Source organism: Equus przewalskii, chromosome 8, assembly GCF_037783145.1.
Source record: "Equus przewalskii isolate Varuska chromosome 8, EquPr2, whole genome shotgun sequence".
Taxonomy (NCBI): Eukaryota; Metazoa; Chordata; class Mammalia; order Perissodactyla; family Equidae; genus Equus; species Equus przewalskii.
The window spans coordinates 73,453,596-73,475,966 of record NC_091838.1 but is presented as its reverse complement, the minus strand read 5'-3'; the positions used below and the strand labels follow the sequence as shown (position 1 = coordinate 73,475,966).

Sequence of the window (22,371 nt, the reverse complement as noted above, 5' to 3'; positions counted from 1 at the left end):
AAAAAATTATAAACTGCATTGCCATGACCGTTGTCAAAGTTAAATCATACATCCATGCTTAATTAGTTCCTTAGGATAAAATCCTAAAAATGATTACAAGAGAATGCACATTTAAAAATACTTGGTGTACATGCTGAAATTGCCCTCAAATATTGTGCCTATACTTTTTGAAACTTGCCAACTTGATAAAAAACAAGCAGCATCTTCCTGTCTTTTTAATTTTTAAAAATTATTGTTGAGGTTGAATGTCTTATTGTATATTTTTTATGTTTTGGTATTTATATTTCTCCTTTTGTGATTTGCACATTTGTCTTAATTGCACAATCTATACATTTGTCTTAATTATGCAATTTGCATGTGTGTCTTAATTGCTGTCTTTTATTGTGGTACTCACTTCTGTCCTGTTGATTTGTGAGGATTCTTTATATAGTGAAGAATTTAACCCTAGGACACTTACAAGAAGGAGATATTTCTCACTTCTCTTCTAGGATAAGGCTCTGAATGAAGCTTAGGATGGGGAAGGCAATTAATTACAGTTATTTATGGATGTTTCCGGGCCAGAGATGCCAACCCAAATCCTTTAGCGCCTTGAGAGACCTAAATAACATAGGAACACTTATTTGAAGTGACTTCATTAAGCTTAGTGTTCCAAAAGCAGTCACCATCTCAGAGTAAAACAGCCTCCTCATTTTGAATAAAAATTCGGATATGTTTAATATATACTTCAAAATTTTGGAAATTTATACTTTCACTATAGGCATTTCAGTGGGGTAAGTATTAAAATCAAATCATATCAATGATGATTAGATTTCCTTCCTTCTTTCCATGGCAATATCTTTCTGCTAAATTCTGAAACTTTTTTCTTTGAGAAAAGGCCTCCTTTTGTCATTGTGACACATTTAAGTAATAAAAAGCCTCTTTGTCCTAGGCTAGCAGTTTTCAAACTTAAGGATCACCCAAGAATCTTGGTAAAAATAAAGGTACTTGCCCATCACTCTGCCCCCAAGATTCTGTTTTTGCAGAAGGACCTACATTTTGAGAAGCTGTTCTGGGGATTCTGTCGTCCTGAGCTGTTGGCCACATTTCTTTGTCCTTAGCTGCACTTTAGGACTTGAGCTAGACGCTTACCTCACATCTGCAGAGATCACGTCACATCAGGAGGTCCCAGGTCCACATTCAAGGTCAATATGGCCTCAGACAGGCCTGGAGGTGATGTCTGAGTTGATTAGTCTACAGATCATTAATGGATACTGACAAGTGATGGCTTTCTGCCATTCAGATGGACACTTTCACACAAGCAGAAGTCTCATTATCTCACCAGTGTTTGGTCTTTGTTCAAAGACAGAGGAAAGACTATAGACTTGTTTACTGAGTAGATGTGACCTGAACTCAATTCCTGCCACCTCCTGGCTGGGTGACACAAGACAAGGTGTTTGATCTCACTGAAATGGTGATGATCATAACAGCTGCCCCCTCGTTGGGTTCTTGTGAAAATTAGATGTCACAATACTTATATAATAGATGTTTGGATAAATTGGATAGATGTTGAACAAGTATTTGAATAAATAAATTTTTTAATCATTTTCCCTTTCCTTCTGACTAATCCTATGCCAATCCAAATTCAGGTGAGGCTAAACCCTCACTTAAAATAAATCTCATACTTCTAGAGCTTCTATAAAGAACTACTTCATCAAAAATAGTAAAAGGAGACAATCTTAATATGTCTTATACCCAAGGTACCATAAATACATAATTACAAGGCACACAAAAGTGTGGACTAACCAAGTACATACCTATAGCCCATTGAGAGAGGCCTTCCCATCAGTGCCTCCAGGTCACTGGAGCACAAGCAGTGGCCCCGTGGGGTGTGTTCCAATATGTCAGAGTTATTCGGTTGTCTTTTTCTCAAAATGATTTGATTATTCCAAATTCTCTATTGTCGCCTTCTTCCAAATAAGATGAGAAAGATCAGCTCTCTCTTTAAGGGCATCTGGTATTTGATCATCCTTAAAGGCTGTGCCTTTCCTCCCGTGAGAACAAGCCAGCCAGGAATTTGATATCATTTCACGCATGGGTCTCTTTATGCTCCTACAAGAATTGTCCTTCTCTCCACACTTCTTGTGACTCCTGGGAAGTCCATCTGGCCCAGCTCAGAGCATTCGCTCTGCTCTCTGTTACTCCTCCAGGCTTATACTGAGGCACTGTAGGAACACAAAAAGACATGGCCTCCACTCCCTGGGGGACTACACTTCAGCTTGTGATCCTGGGCAAGTCACTGAACTTCCCATCCTAGTAAATGGGCATGAGAGTGGCCGCCTCACAAGGTGGTTGTGCAGATGAAATGCAGCTAATACTAGGTGCTTCAGGGGCTGCAATTAATTTGCAGCTGAGGCAGCAATGTGACAAGGAAACTGACATTTGTTGGTCACTTACTACCTTATCAGGCCCTGTCATGAACATTTTATATTTGTTTCCTCATTCAATTTAATTTTCACAACAGTCCTTTTGTGTAGATATTAGTTCTACTGGTTGATACATGAGGCAGGCTTGGAGAGTCTGAGTGACTTTCCCAAGGTTCACACTTGTAGAAGGCAGCAGAGCTGGAATTCAAATCCAACTCACTCTTTTCCAAAACTCAGACTGTTGCCACCACATCTCACAAAATCCCATCGTTTTCATAATGCCTACCTTCCATACAGTTTGGAATATGTAACGGGTAGGGCTGGTGTGGTGTGAGGAACGGATTATATAGCTATGCATGTGACGGATACCTTGAAGACAAAAAAAAATTAAAACAATTAAAATTTCCTTCATCCTCTATTCACCCCCCCCACACACACACACACACGAACAGGTACAGAACAGGTACATGTACACACGCACACACACAAGCAATCTACCCTTGCTAAAGATAGACTAAGACAAGGGCAACTCCATCACCCCAGCCATCCATGAACGTGTAAAAGCCTAATAAGTGAATAGGCAAACACATAGGATACCTTCTCTCTTAGAGCACTGGGAATAGGACTGTTGAGCCTTTGAATTGCCCCTGAGCTGTTCCCCAAAAGAAAGCTGGTTGGTTTAAACAGGCAGGGAGTTAGTTATGTGACTAGGTGGTTTGAAAGAGCTGGTGAAACCAGAGACAGCCTCCTGAAAAAGCCAAAGGTGTTTTAAACGAAACTGCAAGTGAACCCCCGTTTTTACACACAAGTCAGTGATCAGATTCCCATTTTTAATATAATAATAACAATAACTATCATAGGCACTGCTTGCTATGAACCAAGTCTATGCTGAGTATTTTCAAAACATTCATTTAATGTTTTTCTTTTTTTTTCCATCAGCAGCCACATAAAAACAAGGATTTGTCACACAAAGGAACCTTTCCATAAGCCTTTGGCTGAGTACAATTGGTTCTTATCTATGTTCAGAATTTCTCCCCGTTTTCTCTATCCTTTAGGAAGAAAATCAAAGTTAAGTGGAGGCTTAAGAGATAGTTCAGGGAAAATGCATCACAAACTTTGAAACGTTCCTTTATTCTTCCCATCAGCTCCGGTTGGAATTATAATGAGTGGAATAAGATAATTAAGGGGGAATTTTGGCAAAACAAAGAAGGCTAGGCAACAAATGAATTTTCTGATGGATTAAGATGTTAGACTCTGGAATTAGGTAATAAGAAAAAATGCTTTTTTTTTGATGGGAAACATTCAGAATTTCTTGAACCATTCCATTTCTTCTTTAGATTGAGAGAGGTAGGAACACGGAACAGGAACCCAATGGTCTCAGGCATTCTCTCTCATTTTTCTGAATCAGACGCTTCCTGGTCATTTTCATGATCTTATTTTTTAAATTATTTTTAAAGGAATTATTCCGTTGCAGGCTCAGGCTGCCCTTGAGTTTCTAGCATTCTATGAAGGCCCCAAATAGTAAGAGTGTTTAGGCCGCCTCCTGCAGGTAGGAAGGACAAATTTCAAAGAGGCTGACGGAAAAAGCCACCCCTTATTCAAACAGTTTCTTTGTGAGCCTCCTTTACATTCTTAATATCGCCTTGTAAAATTACTACTATTTCTACCACCCTTTAGATAATCAAGTGATATCCAGGCCCATTCCATTTGTATCTTTTTATCAGACTAATTAGCTAGCTCCATTCCCACAAAGCCAGTATTTTCCAGTCAGAAGCACCAATTTCACCTGTAGTAGTGTAGTGTAGAATGGTAGAATTATGATGATTTCAACCCAAAGGTCATCAGCCCGGTCCTTGATGAAATCGTAATGTTTCCTTTGTGAACATCACCATCATCTGTAACCGGGGGTTTCTACGCAAGGAACACAGGAATAGTTATCACTCCCATGGCCTCACCAGGGCTTGGGGGACTGGGTCAGTCAAGAAAGGAATAGTCTTTCCTCCCAAGGATGGGACCTTTGGGGGAGGGTGAGCTGAAAGAATGGTGGGTTGGAAGTTTTGTAAAGTTGCTTGGAATTCTCGTATGGCAGTCAACCCCACTATCAAGGAAGACATAACATATTATTATTATCATAAATCATTAATGATAATATGTTATCGTTAAGGGTCTTCTGTCACCTCTGGGATGGTGTCTTCCCAGCCTCACTCTTCTAAAGCTGTCCATCTTAGATACATGTTAGCATGATTCCTTGTGAGTTTACTAAAGATGAGGAAACCCACCTTTATTCAAAGGTCAGTTTACCTGGGAAGAAGTATGCCAGTGAGACACTCCTCAGACACACCGATAATGATTTGGTTAGACACTAGGCACCAAGCTAGGGAAGATAGTCTATTTCAAAATATGAAATTATTGAAAATTACTCCTTGCTCTTTTATTGCACTTATGCCTTTTACCCACATGATGCAATTTAAGGATGCTCCAGCCACTGTCATGCTACATAACGCAGGGATTTAACAATAGAACAGAAGTTAAATTTCTTCATTCGCTCATGGAAAATGAGCAGGTTGTCCTGATTGAGATTCTCCTTTAATTTAACAAACATATTAATGTATATTAATGAGAGATGTGCTAGAAAATTATCTTTCTTCAAATTAGATTTATCCAAAAATGGAATGGGCTCTCAAGTGAGGGGTTGATTTTCCCCATCACTGGAAATGTTCAGGCAGGAGTTAATGGCTCAATTCTGAGAGATTTTACTGAGTGAAATCATCATTAGTGAGGGTTGGACCAAGGTGACAAATACAATCCACTCCAACTATGAAATTTTGTAATCTCATATACACACTTGGATAAAAAGACAGAGTATGGTTGTAGTTTGGACTATTAACTAGATCATTGCTTTGGTTAGAAGCATCCTCTACATCTTGTGGAGACGTAATAATTTAGTCAGCACGTTGTATCTCATAGTCAAAGTGGAGAATCTAAGAGATCAGGGTAATTTCCCTCCCACACACTGAGGAAGGTTTTCCAGGTCTGTCTCAGGTACAGAAACATAGAAGATTAGAAGCTCTGTCCATCTCTGCGAGCTAGCTTTCCTGATCCCACCTTTGTGGATGAAGAATCCAGAATGGGCTTTTCCTGGTGTAATCATACTTGGGTTCCAGGCTTCCTTGTGACAGACCTAGGAACCCAATAGATCCTCATGGCTCTTATTTCATTTCTAAGATACCTTTCAAGACAATGCAGGGTCAAGATCCCCAGACATGAACAAAATGGAACATAAATTCTTCATACCCCACCTCCTTGGAAGGGACCCCAAGTCTCCACCTGATCAAGTCAAGTAGGAAATTTTCATTTTTAAAACAACTGTTTAATCATTTGAAGATTGTAGTCCCTCTTATTCTGTTACATTTAAGTAAAATCCATTGCGTCTTTTATTTTCTCCACTGTTATTGGTCTACCCATCCAGGCCTTGCAAAAAGAGTTCTTTTCCTCGCATCACTTTGTGCTGAGGACCCATTCATCAATCATGGAAGTGCAGCAGTGCCAGCTTATGAAACTAATTCATAGGGTGTTTCTAAGGTCCATCCTTTGCCCAGATCCTGCTTCAGTTTCATTCTAACCAAGATTTACATAGACTCAACTTTCAAACACATTCCCTTTCTTTGTATCGTAAACCACATCACTGAAATACACCAAGACATGCTATCATGCGTCCTATGAAGAAGGTGACCTTACCTTGAAAACAGCATGTTAGCAGCAGATAGTGAAGCCCATGAGACCTTGCACTGTGGGATCAAACTCTGTGGATTCCCTACTTACAATCTGTGAAGGCCTGGTTGAGTTACCCAAGTATTCTAGTCCTCAGTTTCATTATCTGAAAAATGGGGATATGATAAATAGGATTTTCCTCAAAATATTGTTGTGGTAACTAAATGAGATCATCCAGGTAAAGCATGTAGCACAGTGTCTGCCTTTCACTAGGCATTAGTTATTATTATTCAAATTTATTACACTAGATTTTGACCATTTCCTGAGTCAACCAAAGCCCTGCAGATTGAAAATAATCATCCAAATTCTAATCTAAGCTCTCAAAGGAAGCATCTGTAACTTGTTCCAAGTCGCAGGCCCATTTAACTGGTATTAATCCCATATACAGTTGGCTCAGTTACTGCCTTCAGGCATTTCCACTCCAGAGAGTGGTCTAATGAATCGAACACTCCACTAGGAGCCAAGAGATGTGGCTCATTGTCTGAACTCTTCCACCAACCACCTAACTGACCCTTCCCACACATGAGTCTCAAGCTCCTCATCTGAAAGAAATATTTTTGTGATTGCCAAGTTATCTTGCAGACCAAGGACTCAGTGAATTATAAGGGCGTGGTCATTTCCAAAGCCACCTATCCTAAAGGTCTGTGGAGAATTCCACACATTGGTGGAGGATCTCTTAGGAAGCAAGGGAAGGAATAAGGGCAGGGTCTTTTGCTAAGACAAAAGACCACGTACAAAATCATAATTCCCTTTAAAAGAATCCTTTCGAACCTGATGGACCAGTCAATGAGCAACACTTTAGGGGTCCCTACTAAGTAAAGGTACAATTTTGTACAGAGGAATGAAAGACAGCATTCTGTAAGGCAAGACTGTGATTGGAAAGCAGGCTTCAAAAAGGTAACAAGTAGAACAGTAAAATAAGTATAATTCCTTGATTATAGGGAACACTTAACTAAGGTTGCCAAGTGCTCTAAGCACTTAGCATATATTAACTCCTTTCTTCCTCCCAGCAACCCTTATGAGATACTTCTTATTATTATCCCCATTTTCTAGATGAGAAAACTGTGGTGTAGGAAGTTTAGTAAGTTTGTCCAAGGTTACACAGCTAGTAAGCATTGGAGCTGGATTCAAATCCAGGTGGTCTAGCTCTCGATGAGTCCGTGATCACCACTAAGATGTAAAAGGATAAGTGGAGCCAAGCGAGGACAGAACAGAGGCAAGATAAGGAGTCTGTACTATGGCGGGGGAGCATCCGTGTAACTTCACATAGCTGTGGAGCGCAGTGCTCAGACCTCCACCAGGCAAGAGGAAGGGAAATGAATCACCACTCAATCTTAGAACCCTATCATCCTGAGCCAATGAGGGATTTTCCTTCCACGGTTCTGCTCTCCTCTGCATTTCCAAAGCAACAAGGCACTGCATTCTGAAGCCCAGTATTTTATATTTGACTTACGTCAACTTCACAAATATTATAAGGCTCTTCTTTTATGTGACTGCATTAGGCACTGGAGTTCAAACATGATAACAATGGAATTTGTTATTAAATTTAGCATGAATAAATAGAATACCATGGTAAAACCTATGAATTGTCTTAATTCCCCCATTGGACAGATAAGAAAAGTGAAGTTCAAAGAAATTGGCTTTGCTCACAGTGAAACACTGACAGAGTAGAAGATCTGGAAGCAAACTAGATCTTCTTACTTTGTCTCCACCCAGCTTGCCATCCACAGAAAATGAAAAACCTAAAAATACACACAGCTACAGTCTGGACAAATGCTGATTTTTTTAAGTCATCAGTAAGAAACGTTCAGGAAAGGAGTCAGAGACTCAGGCTTGGGATCTATAGGAAAGGACATTTTCACAGTGAGAATGGGCCCCAAATGGAAAGGAACCCTTTGCAAAGGACTGAGCTCTCAGGCACTGGGAGTGTTCAAGTTAAGGGTGTTTGAAACTGTAGGATGCCGTGCCCCGGTTCAGAGAAAAGAAACCCACTTCCTCCAACAAAGCAGAGAAAGTCATCTGGCGATATTCAGCCAGCATTTGAGTAATTATCAGGGATGTTATGGCAAGGATTCCTGAACGTAATGGTCCATTACAGCTCCAAGATGCTGTGATGATGACAGCGATGATGAGTTGATGATGAAGAGGAAGATAATGATAATGATGAAGATGAAGAGAGGGACTAAGTATGATAAAATTTGTTAGTGTTGTTTTAAAAATCTCATTATCAAATCTATATAACCAAGCTGGTTTGAAATTAGTCAGCCAACGAAGAATAGATCTTGTACTGTTGGTTGTTAAAAGGAATTCAGACTTTTCTCTTTCTTTAAATTAACTGCTTTGTGGTGAACTCATTTATTTTCAAGCTGGTATTTGCGTGTCGCTATGATTTTGCCCCGTTCTTAGGCAACACTCTTTGTAACTATTAGTAACATGGATTTTCTGCAGTTTTATCAGGAAAGAAGATGGCTTATAGTGATTCTTCAAGGACAAGTTCCAGGTTCCCCTCCAGATACCGAGCAGGTTGTTAGCAGGTGGACAGAGGCCTCAATACTCGGGAGTAGAAAAAGCATGGCCCTGCAGCAGCAATGAATGTGCAGTCTCTGAGCAGCATTGTGCTTCCCCCGTGGAGCCAAAGATCGTTGTCATTCCCCAAATCTTAGCCATGACCCAGAGCAGTAAGTTCAGTCGAAAACCCAAACCACACCAAGAGGTAGACAAGAGAATAAAAATCACCGTTAACTGTCGATTGTGACATACCAACAGCAACTTGGACTGATTTTGTTGTTCCATTGACCTGACCAAACCTCTTGGTATTGGGGACATATAGAACCTGAGATGTCGTGAGAGCTCTATTTATGGGCTTCCTTTGCAAAGTAACTCTATGAAATTCAAATCAGGGATTACAAAGTCACAAAGCCAGGCTTAGCTTTCTGTTCCCCCTCTGATCTGCATGCTGTGTGATCTCCCACAAGTTCCTAGGGCTTTCTGGAATTTAGATAAAATGAGGGGCTTGGTTTAGCCTAATTTTAAGGCCTTTTTCAGTTTTAAAAATCCTTTCCTCCTTCTGAGGGAATTGGATTATTCCTCAGTATGGTGACTCCAAGAGGTTCAGGAAACTAGGCAGTCCAAAGGCAAGCACACATTCAGTGCTGACTTTCCAGAAGCTTTTGAGGCTGGACGATGAAATCGCTGAGTACTCTGGATAATCAAAATAAAGTTACCGCCATTCCCCAGGGCCACCTCCAGCAGACACCAGATGGGCATCAAGCATATTGGCTGATCAGTCTTGGTTCCTCTTGTGTGAAGGGAAAGGGTAGCATCTGCTGAAGCTCTCATAGGCTGCTTTCTGTTCTACGATTCTATGAATTTATTTTTCAATAGTTTTTATGAAAAAAGAGGCTGAAAGACTCTCTGGTGAAACATTGCCCTGTGTCCCCAAACCTAACAAGAAATAGAGCAAGATCCTTAAATGACTTAAGTTTACTCATGAAGGAAGTCAACGTGAATTTGATTTGCTACATATATGGCTGGGTGCTCCTCTGTTTTGTTAAAACGATGTTAGTTCAGAGGGAGAAGAAGTGGACAAGCTCATGTGAAGTCCCCCTCTCACTCTCTTTTACTAGGAGGGGAATTGTATTTACTCCTGGGCTCTCGCTGGAAGATTGGCAGGAGGGATGGAGATAAAGCTCTGTGAAAGGGTTTATTAAGATATGGATTTCTCTTAGTTTTTAGAAAATATTTAAATGCCTTGTCTTTCCTTGCTGTTTCCCCCACGACTTGAAACACTGGCAAAAGTACACTCTTCTGAAAGGCAAACTCTGCTGCAAAGTAATTCGTTCTCCTTCTTTTTGTTTAATTACAGTATTCTCAAATGAGAGATGAAGTATTCAAGTCAAACTTGGTCTGTGCGTTCATCGTTCTTCTATTTATCACGGCAATACAAAGTTTGCTTCCTTCTTCAAGGTAAATATGAAAGGACTGAGTTCTCGGGTGGAATGCCTCTGTGAGGTAAGGGTCCCTCCCCTGGAGCCAGTTAGGTGACCTTTTCAAGGGATCAGAATTAAAAATAATGGGATCCAGGATCCATACCAAAATGTTTGATAGTGTCGGTGTCTATTGTGGTTGTCTTACTCTGCATAATAATCTCATTCCCCTGCCAAGGCAAGACTCTTTTTCCCGATCTTAATAAAAACAGCAACCAAAATCAAAATAGGCCTCTCTCCCATTTAACATTGCACCTATGAATGCAGAAAGTAAGCGTAAGAGCCTCTATCACCATTTACTTGTTCCTTTGTTAATTTCCTCTTTGTTGTTCATAGATACAGCATCATAGCTTCCGAGGTCAGTGAAATTGGCACTTTAATAATAGTGCAGGGACTGCCCAGTGGCATGGCAGTTAAGCCTCATGCTTTGCCTTGGTGGCCCGGGGTTCCCAGGTTCAGATCGTGGGTGTGGACCTATACAACACTCATCAGGCCATGCTGTGGCAGCATCCCACATACAAAATAGAGGAAGATTGGCACAGATGGTAGCTCAGGGAAAGCCTTCCTCAAGCAAAAAGAGGAAGATTGGCAACAGATGTTAGCTCAGGGCCTATCTTCTTCACCAAAAAAATAGTAATAATAATGCTGCAAACACCTCTATGTGACCAGTCACTGTTACGAATCTTTACACACAGTAACTCATGAAATCCTCATGGCGACCCTATGAGGTAGGTACTGTTATTATCCTCATTTTAAAGAAGAGAGAACTGAGGCTCAGAGTATTGAAATAAGTTGCCCAACATCTCACAGTTAAAAAATGTTACAGCCTGGATTCAAACCCAGGAAGTCTCGATCCAGAGTCTGGGCTTTAACACACTGTTAGACACAAACTTAAATTGTACGGGTTACAGGTGCCAGAGCCATTATTTGAACCTACTTCCGGATTATTCCAGTGGCCATGCTTTCTCCCCTCCCTGCACTGTAAGATAGCCCCTGCCTCTTTTCCAGGGAAAATTCCCTTCTCCCTAAACTTACCATGAATTTTCCGCTCTCATGGTTAAAAGTGACACCACGAATATTCGCTAAATGTCTAATAGAGGCACAGCAACATGCTGGATGCTGAGAATCGTACAACTTTTCAAGAGAAGGTCCACATTCTCTAATATAATTTAGTGGCAGAGGGACATTAATAACGGTTCCCAGTTACTGAGCACTCGTTACATGCCAAGAAAGTGCCAAATCCTTTTCACAGATTGTCTCAATAAAGCCTCAGAAATAGCCAATAACTGAGGCATCTTTTTAATTCACATTTTGTAGATGAGGATTTCTCCAAGGTCACATGTCTTTATAATGGCTGAGCTGGAAATTGAACCTAAAGAAAGAGTCGGTGCTTTTAACTACTTAACTGCTTTGTACTCAAATCAGTGATTCATTCTGACTGCGTGGTTCAAGGGAAAGTTTGCAGAAAAGGTGGTACTTTGAGCTGAGTAGGGTGAGGGAGAAAGAGTGGAAGATTATGCGCAGTTTATAAAACAGCACTGGCAAAAACACAGAGGTGTAAAAAAACTTGTGTTTGTAGAATAGTGAGTAAATGGGACAGCCTGGAGTAAAGGATTTGTGCAAGGATGTGGTAGGAGCCATGGCTGAAAAGGAGAGAGTTAGCAGAAGTTCAGAGTTCACAAAGCTACATGAAGGAATTTGGAATTGATACCCGGGGCAAGAAAGAGGCCCTGAAGATATTCGAAGAAGGTTATAGCATGATTCTGAGAAGGAAGGATGTTCAAATTAACTAACACTCAGGGAAGGGCTTGAGCTTTTCTAGATTATCAGGGGTATTAGAAGGAGAAAGGGGATTCCGGGAACATGGTGGCAGAAGTGACACATTTCTGAATCTCTCAGAATTCCCACATATCTGACCAACTAGACAGCAAGACCAAAAACCTCATGGACTATACTTATGACGAAAGCAGATGATGTGGTAGCCCCATCAAATCCAAAATGGCAGTGGATAGTGACAATCTCTCAATAGCCCCAAGATTGGCGTCATATTGGCATCTGTGTGGGAAGGATCAGAAAGAAGCAAGTAGGCATCTGTTACATCTTGGAACAAAAGAACTCCAATATAGACCACAGATACTCACTGGGAAGTGCCATGTGCCAAACTGAAAAAGCAACTGAGAGTGGGTTTGCCTAATCCAGCATCAGATGAGCACAAAAGTCTACAGTCAGGCTGAAGAGCTGTGACTATGACACTATGAACACTATCAAGACCCAGTGAACTCTGGAAATGGGTCAGCCAAGTCTCCCTCCTGGGGTAGGGCTCTGGAAGCAGCTGTGAGAATGGAATCATAATTTACTCACAATCAGGACTATAGAGAAGAAGAAAAGGGAGAGTGTATGTAAAAGTGGGAAGGGACTCTAGCCCTGATGTTTTTGAACACTACATAAGAACAAGTGAAGAAAGAGCTCTGTGAAGTCAAAAAAATAAACTACCCCAAACCACACCTCTTTCCAAAAGTTCAGCAAAGTTAATTTTACACAAAAATTATCAATAAAATGTATGGATGGCAATCCCATACTAAGCTATTATAAGCAAAAAGAGAATCAGAAGCAGACTCATATCCTGACAGCCAATGAAAGCACTGAAAAAAGGCACGTCTACAACATATATCAAAACTTTAACCTACTGTTTCAAAAGGAACTGAAGCACTTAATGTGGTTCAAGACATGAAATAACCTCAATCAGGATCAGAAAACTTAGATTTGTCAAGAGAGCTCAGGAAGGAAATAAAAATTTTAAAAAGACACATTTCAGAAACGAGGACTTAACAAGAGGGAACATAGAGCAGATAAACACGGCAACTAATGCCTGAAGAGAAGCAGGAGGTGGACAGGAAGAATATTTTTTAAATCAAAAAGAAGATTAAAAGGATTCACAGAGCCCCTTCCCCCACACCTGCCCACTGCACCGAGAATCCAGGATGTGAATCATGGATTATGGCTGAAAGGATCGGAAAGGGAATTTAAAATTACTATCTTTAATATATGAAGAGTTCGAATGGAAAAATTAGGCACCACGCAAGCAGAGATGAGCAATATAAATAGAGACACGGAGACTCCAAGAACGGATCCAAAGGAGATGCTAGAAATCAAAAACACTGTAAAAGAAATAATGAAGGCCTTCGATGAGTTCATTGATAGACTCAGCAAGGCCAACAAAAGAATCAGAGCGCTTGAATATAGGTCAATAGAAACTTCCCAAACTGAAAGATAAAGACAAAAATAAATGGGGGGAAAAAAAAAAACAGGTCAAAGCGTCTAAGAATTCTGGGCCAATTTTTTTTTTCTTAAAAGATTGGCACCTGAGCTAACAACTTGCAAATCTTTTTTTTTTTCCCTCCCCAAATCCCCGCCCAGTAGATAGCTGTATACTTTTAGTTGTGGGTCCTTCTAGTTGTGGCATGTGGGACGCCGTCTCAACATGGCCTGACGAGCGGTGCCGTGTCTGCGCCCAGGATCCAAACCAGCGAAACCCTGGGCCGCCAAAGCGAAGTGCGCAAACTTAACCACTGGGCCTTGGGGCCAGCCCCTGGGCCAATTTTAAAATGTATAACATACGCATAATTGGAATACCAGAAGGGATGAAAGCAGAACTGGGAAGAGGAAATTTTTGATGATAATGGCTGAAAATTTTCCAAAATGAGTAACAGTCACCAAACCACAGAACCAGGAAAATCAGAGAACACCAAGCAGGATAAACACAAATAAATGAATAAATAAATAGCACGCTTCAGAATATCATATTCAAACTGCAGGAAGCCAAAGACAAATAGAAAATCTTGAAAGAAGCCAGAGGGAGGAGAACTGTGCCTTACTTACCTATAGAGGAAGAACGATAAGAAATACACTGTACTTCTTATCAAAAACCATGCAAGTAAGAAGAGATTGGAGTGAAATATTTAAAGTGTGGAAAGAAAAACACACTAACCTAGAATTCTATATCCTTCAAAATTGAAGGGGAAATAAAGACGTTCTCTGACAAACAATAAAATGATAATAAAAGAATACTACACACAACTCCACGTCCACAAATTTGATAACTGAGACGAAATAGACCAATTTGTTGAAAGACACAAACTATCCAACACCACACTGAAGAAAGTTAACACCAATAGCCCTATATCTGTTAAAGAAATGGCATCAATAATTTAAAAACTTACCAAAAAACCAAAACACCAGACCTAGATGGTTTCACCAGTGAATTCTACCAAACATTTAAATAAAAAATAATACTCCACAACCTCTTCCAGAAATTAGAAGCAGAGGGAACAGTTCCTAACTGATTTTATGAAGGCAGCATTATCCTAATACCCTAGTGCCAAAATCCAGTAAATACTTGAAATAAAGGAAAACCACAGACCAATATCTCTCATGAACATAGACACCAAAATCCTCAAGAAAATATTATCAAATAAAATCCAATAATGTATAAAAAGAATTATTCACTATGACCAAATAGAATTTATTCCAAGTAAGCAAGGTTTATTCAACAGTCTAAAACCAAAAAATGTAATCTGCCATATCAACAAGCTAAAGAAGAAAAATTATATGATCATGTCAATTGACACAGAAAAGGTATTTGACAAAATCCAGCGCCCACTTAATGAAAACTCTGTGAGAACTAGGAATAGTAGGCAACTTCCTTAACTCTGTTAATGCAATAGACAAAGAACCTGCGGCTAATACCATCCTTGGTGGTGAAAAACTTTCTCCCTAATATCAGAAACCAGACAAGAATGCACTATCTCACTACTACTGTTTAATATCATATTGGAAGTCTTAGCTAGTGAAATAAGACAACAAAAAGCAATGAAAGGTATAAAGATTGGAAACGAAGAAATAAAACTATGTTTATCTGCAAATAACATGACTTTCTATGCAGAAAACCCCGAAGGATCTACCAAAAACTCCTGAACTACTGAGCAATTATAGCAAGCTGACAGAATACAAGGTCAATACACAAAAATCAGTCTTCCTATATACCAGCAACTAAAAAGTGGCATTTGAAATTAAAAAAACAATATTATTTAAAATAGCACCAAAAACTAAATATTTAGGTATAAATCTAACAAAATATGAACAATATCTGTATGCAGAAAACTACAAAACATTGATGAAATAAATCAAAAAGATGTAAATAAACAAGGAGGCATTCTATGTTCATGGATTAGACTTGATGTTCTTAAGATGTCAGTTCTTCCCAACCTGATCTATAGATTCAAGACAGTGTCAGTCAAAATCCCAACAAGCTATTTCATAAACATCAACAAACTGATGCTAAAGTTTATATGAGAAAACAAAGGATATAGCATAACCAATAAAATGCCAAAAAAGAACAACAAAGCTAGAATATTCACACTACCCAATTTTAAGACTTATTATAAAGCTACAATAATCAAGACAGTGTGATGTTGAAGAAAGAAAAGACACAGAGTTCAACAGAAGAGCAAACCCAGAAATAGAACCACACAAATATAATCAAGTGATTTATGACAGAGGAGCAAAAGCAATTCGATGGAGAAATGATGTTCTTTTCAATCAGCGGTGCTGTAAAACTTGGATGGCTTTGTGCAAAAAAAAAAGAACCTACACACAAACTTTACACGTTTCACAAAAATAACTCAAAATTGTTCACATACCTAAATGCAAAACTATAAAACTTCTAAAAGAAAACACAGGAGAAATTTGTGATCTTGGGTTTGGTTTTGAGTTTTTAGATATAACACCAAAATCACGATCCATGAAAGAAAAAACTGATCAGTTGGACTTCATTAAAATCAAAATTCCTGCTCTGTGAAAGACACTGTTAAGAGAACGAAAACACAAGCTACAGACTAGAAGAAAATGTCTGTAAAATATATGTCTAATAAAAGACTAGTATCCAAAATATGCAAAGAACTCTTAAAACTCAGTAAGAAAGAAAACCCAATTTTAAAAATGGGCAAAAGATCTGAACAGACACCTCACCAAAGAAGAATTAGAGACATTAAATAAGCATGTGAAAAGATACTCAATATAATTTTCCATTAGGAAAATTAAAATTAAAATAACAATGACATACCACTACATACTATTACAATGACTAACATTTTCTTTAAAAAACACACAAAAACTGGCAATACCATTTGCTAGAGGGGATGCAGAGTGACAGAAACTCTTATTCACTATTGGTGGGAATGCAAAATGGTTCAGCCACTTTCAAATACGGTTCAGTAGTTTCTTACAAAGCTAAACATAGCCTTACCCTACAATCCAGCAATCACACTCCTAGGTAGTTGCCCAACTAATTTGAAACCTGATGTCCACACAAAATCCTGCACCTGAATGTTTATAGCAGCTTTATTGATAATCATCAAAAACTGGAAGCAACCAATATGCCCTTCAAAATAGATGAGTTGAAAAAAGAAAAAATGGTGGCCCATTCATACAATGAAATGCTATTCAGCTATAAAAAAGAGTGAGTTATCAAGTCATGCAAAGACAGGGATGAATCTTAACTGCTGTATAATTCCATTTATATGACATTCTGAAAAGGACACAACTACAGAGATGACAAACAGCTCAGCAGATGCCAGAGATGTGGGGAGCTAGGAGGAGGAGTGTGAAATAGATGAAGCCCAAGAGATTTTTTAGGGTGGCGAAACTATTCAGTATGATACTGTAGTGGTATGTACGTGACTCTATGCATTTGTCAAAACCTGCAGAACCTTACAGCACAAAGAATGAATCTTAATGAGTACAAATTTTTAAAAATTATTTAGAGTTATTTAGAGTTCAAAGGATCCCTTGATGGAATCAGACTGTGATAAAAGAATCTAACTGTATTAAAAGTGCCAAACAACCTCACTGAAGGGGATGGGGAGAAAAGGTGGTTTCCTAAGTAGCTTTGGAAATGAAGCAGGTCTGTTGGATAAAGACAAAAAGAACTGCTCATAAGCACTGTCCTCTAGTTGATGAAGGTGTTTCTCATGGAGGTGTGTGCTAACAATGAAACCACTATGTATTTATACTGTAATTGAACAATTAAGTGAATGGATGGCACATGGTGGGAGTCCAGTTTCTCATGGTTGGAGTAAAGGTGGAAGTTAAGCAAGGAGAGAAGGCTAGAGTGGTAATGGATCAGAATTGGAGACAGGAGTAGGAACTTGTTTAGTTTAACATAGATACGGATAGTTAGATATAGGAATATTTATAGACATGTTTATATGCACAGACTTGAACACACGCACATATTTCCCTGCTCTGTTGGCAGAGAAGGCCCAGAAGCAGTGACACCTCAGTAGTGATGAGCACATCCAGCAACGAGCACAAACCTGATCTTGGTTTCTAATACCGAAATCCAGTAAGAGGAACCAGGGCTCCCCGGAGAACTGGCTGATTCTAAGACTGAGGCAGGAAATAAACAAGATGAGCCTGGAACAGCACGTAGGGCCAGGAAATAAGGAAGTATCCAATCACACGCACACACAAGATGATAGGCATATGTCAAAGGGACACAGGAGCTGGCTGAAAGAGCTCCCAAGAGCCAAAGCTGGCACAAATTGAGCAAGAAAATAAATAAAATAGTATTTGGTTATAACCCCAAATATAAAATAAATATCTATGGGTTCTTACTGATGTAAATAAGTGATTAAATGAATAAATAAATGGTGAATAATAGAGAAATTTCCCATGTGTAAAAATTCCAAATAATGTAGGTACTCTGTCCTCAATGAGGTGGAACTTAACTCCCCTCTCCTTAAATGTGGCTACGCTGAAAGTGACTTCTTGCTAAAGAGTATAGTATGGATGGGAGGAACAACAGAGAAACCTGACAGACTCTACCTCAGCCAACTGATAAAGGGTAGCACCAACAGAGATAAGTCACGTCGGTAGGATGTAATGAGAATGGCTAGTGAACTCTGTGGTCTTCCTCCCCAAATCCATAACCTAATTGTGAGAAAAACATCAGACACATCCCAACTGAAGGACATTCTACAAAACACCTGAGCAGTACTCCTCAAAACTGTCAAGGTCGTTTAAAACAGAGAAAGTCGGAGAAACTTGCAGAGCAAGAAGAGCCTAAGGAGACGTGACAACTAAATGGAAGATGGTATTCTGTATTGGAGATACAAATATGGAAAGTTCTAGAAAGAATGTCCGACCCAGTACATATGAGCATAACTAGGGGCCAGATTGTGGTCTTGAAGTAACATATTAAGGTTTTTATTAAAATAAATTTTTGGAGATAATGTGCGATTCTAGGGCTGGAACAGGAAATACACAAGATAAGCCTGGAACATCTTGTCCCACGAAAAAGCAAGGATGTCATCAAGCTTATTCATCATGTCCAAAGGACTCAGAAGCCACATTGAAGAAGCTCCCACTGTCCAAAGATGGAATGATTTGAGCTTCAGTAGGGATGATTGTTAAAATGTCCCAAAAAATCCAGCAAATGTTTTTGACTTTATGACTTTGTAATAACATTTTTAAGGGTTGGCAACCTTTGGTGGGTTGGATAGAGAACTGATTGGTGGATGATAGAGTACCGATTGGTTATCTTGGGAACTAGTGAAAAAGGGAAAGAAATAAATCTTTTCTCCATCTTTCCTGCGTGAATTATACCCCAAGATTACCAGCTAGTAGGTGAGTAGAAACATCATAAAATTACTCAAGCTAATAAATATTAAAGATTATAGAATTAAAATATCACCATTTTCCATCTCTCAGTGAATTAATGGGTCTAGGCATTGAGCATCAAAGGATGCTATCAGCACAAAAAGGAAAGACAACCAAATCTCCTGATGGACGAACACAACAGGTCTACAGTCTTACCCAAAGACTCAAACCTAAGTCTGCCCAGGTCTTTGAATCCAGTTCCCAACTTGCAGGAATCACAGAGGACAGAAGACATTGAATGAGCACGCAAAAGTGAAATCCAAAAAGTGGAAATACTACAGGTCAAAGGGCACATATTCTTCAGCAAATAAATTGTATGGAAAATAAAGAGACAAAAAGAGAATCTGAAGATTGTTTTTTAAAGACAAATCAAATTTAACAAAAAACGGACAAGACTAAACTATAGTTTCTGAAAATGGATGATAAAACTATAAAGAAATGGAAAGTAAGTAATTGAGGGTGGGAGAGAGGATCGTGACTGGGACAAGTGACCTGGGTGGGCTTTTGGAATGATGCCCTGCAAAGTTCTATTTCAGGAACTGAGTGGTCGTTACAAAGGAAGACACTTTATAACAGCTAATTAAGCTATACCTTTGTGTAGTTTTCTGTATTTACGCTTCATTTAACAATTTTTAAAAAGTTTTCAATGACACAGAGAGAGAAAGAAGGAAGGCCTACGTACCTCTGTTGGATGTAGGCTAGGAAATCCATGCATCAATAGCCATTGAATGCCTATTATGAACCAGACCTGTTCTAGATGCTGGGAATACATCATTGAACAAAAAAGATTAAAAAAAAACCAAAAAACTCCTGCCCTCCTGGGCCTTATAATCTAACAGAAGGGACAAAGAAATAATTAAAATATATGTATGTGTCTAGATGTATATGCTATACATGTAGCTACTTATATGTAGTGTGTGTAGATACATATGTAGACATGTGTATGCTATGCATGTAGATTCATAGATGCTATGGCAATGAATACATCAGGACAGGGTACTAGAGAGTGCCATAGGAGAATGGGTCTCCCGACTACCCAAGAGCCATGTGGGGACTAGGGTCCTGGGAAAAGGGGTCGTCTCAGAGTGGTAATCTGAAGGTGTTGGCAAGGTCTTGCCAAATTTACCCAAACTTCCTGGACTCTCCTCTTCACTCCTGCCAGTGGGGACATGGGAGCCAAGAAGGGTGTGGCCATGGCTGGTGCCTGCTCCCTCTGGACTCCTGGAGCACAGATGTTGAAATTCCCCACAAATATCCTTTGAGCACCTACTATGTGCCTGTCTGTGCTGGACACTGGAGGTATACAGTTATGGTCCCTGCCATCACAAAGCTTACAGTCCAGTGGGGGCAACGGCATTTAGCTGAACAACTATAACATGGTGTGATGGCTCTTATGACAGGGAAAGTGTAAGGTGGGATAGGATGTGTAGGAGTGAGGTGAGGCAGAGGGATCGAGGCAGGCTTCCTAGAAGAGGTGACACTGATGTCTCAGCCGTCTCCTGAAGGAGCTCTCCAGGTCATAGGAGAGGACTGAGAAGGAGGGGAGAGGGAAGGCCTGGAAATGGAGTCTCCTGGAGGTAAGGGGTTTGTAAGCCTGGTTGAGGAATTGTGACTGGTGGGCAGAGGAGACTTTATTGAAAGCAATTTAATTGAAGAATTGATGTGATCAGATTTGTGTTTGGAAGGATAACACTGGACAAAGGATAGGAGGGGGTGAGGTCTGGAATTGGGAAGACCAATTAGGAAGCAATTGCAAAATGCCAGGCGAGAAATTATAGGGACAAGACAGTGGCAATGGAGTGGACCAGAGAAGAAGAATTTGCTAGATATTTAATCTGAGTTGACAGTTGCCAGGACTGACTGGATGTGGTGGATGAGAGAAGGAGGAGCCTAGGATGGACCTGAGGGTCTGGATTTGACACTGGGACAGAAGAGGGGGTCACTTTGCCCCATAGGAAGCGAGCACAGCACTTTCCAGCTGGCCTGGGCAGGTTCCCCTCACAGGTGGTAGGACCAGGGGAGGTGAGCCAGCCTTGATGCCCATTTCCTGGGTTCGAGGGGAAAAGACCTGGCCCCTTGCCCAGCAGCTGGCTAAATAGAGTCTCTGACTCTGGGGTGCAAGCTGAAGCCAGTAACTGAAACACCAGCCAGCACCCCAAGCTCATTTGCTCTGTGCAGAGAAAAACCTGACAATGAAGAAAACTTCAAAGCTGAGCCCTGACCAGACAGTCCACACATCGTGGGAACTGAGCGGCCCATTTGCCCCAGATGCAGCACGAGCTTTCTTTCATGTGCTGGTTCCCTCTCCAACTCATTTTGCTTCTGACTGATGCTTTGTGACTAAACAGATGGTAGGTGCCTTTCACCCACGTTTCTTCTGTCATGGACTTTTGAGCAGATGAGGCCATCTCGGCTCATAGGACCACAGCTAATTCCCAGCCCCCAAAGCAAAAATCAATGGGCCCTGGCAAAGGCAGACAGTGCTGGCCTGGCTCTTCCCCTCAATTTCCACGTGCACGCAGATGCTCCTCTCTCAGAAGGGTAAACTGAGGAAAGGCCAGAAAGTACCTTTTGTTATGATAGAACAATGCATCTAAGTCTGCATGCATGGTGACGAGAGACAGACACAGAGACAGAGACGGAGGGAAGGGGAAAAAGAGAGAGGAAGCAAGCAAGAGAGGGAGGATAGAAAAGGAAGGAAGGAGGGAAGGAAGAGGGACTGGATCTTATTATGTTCTGTGCATTGTGTATGTACTTGACTTTTCTGAAGCCTCAGTTTTCTCATCTGTAAAATGGGAATAACAATGCCAACTTCCTAGGGTTGCTGTAAGAATTAAATGAGCCATACCCATTTTGATTAATTCTGGTTCCCTTCCCCCTTCTGAGCCATGGGATTTTCATCTGTTGAAGCAGCTAAGAATCTCTCCCTTTCAAGATTGCTACCAGGGTCAAATGCACTGTTGGACTCTGGTTCTTCGCAGATTCTAAAGCGTAGTAGGAATGTCATCTTCCGTTACGATCTGAGTTTCTGTTTCCTATTGCACCACAAGCTGCTGCTCTGGGCTGTTCACTGACCCCTGCCTCCCCAACAAACATCAAATCATAACACCACCCCAGACCCTGTTTTAAAGGCACACTGCAGAGAGTAATTAGAATTTAATGTCTAGAAATGATTTGGATGGAGCTGTTTGCAGATCCTTTGTCATTCTTTTTCAGACTCGATTTCAGAAATGAAAGGTTTCCTTGCCTCTTATGTACACCAACAATGCAAAAGCAAATTCCGAACGCCTGGACGCCTGAGCAGCTCTATAATTAGATAAAAAATGCAATCCGATGTTAGAATGTTTATGTGTGCAGAAATAAACGAACACTGAGGGGCTGCTGCAGAGGTTTCCAGAGGGATTTTCTACGCAGTGCCAGCACCTTGCTTAGAAAGCCTGTCTCGTTATTAGTACTCTTCCATAGATCTTTAAAATGCCTTTGGTTTCCTGAAT

The 22,371-nt window shown here is 40.2% G+C and overlaps 1 protein-coding gene across 5 annotated transcripts in view; it reads left to right on the top strand.

Moving 5' to 3' along the window:
- The window catches only part of ADCY8 (adenylate cyclase 8), a 216,953-nt gene that overhangs the window by 137,671 nt on the left and 56,911 nt on the right, over positions 1–22,371 (top strand). For all 5 annotated transcript variants that reach the window (XM_070630986.1, XM_070630985.1, XM_070630988.1 and 2 more), the window contains one exon: positions 10,039–10,139. In XM_070630986.1, the coding sequence (XP_070487087.1) occupies positions 10,039–10,139 (101 nt within the window). The remainder of the gene's footprint in view (positions 1–10,038; positions 10,140–22,371) is intronic.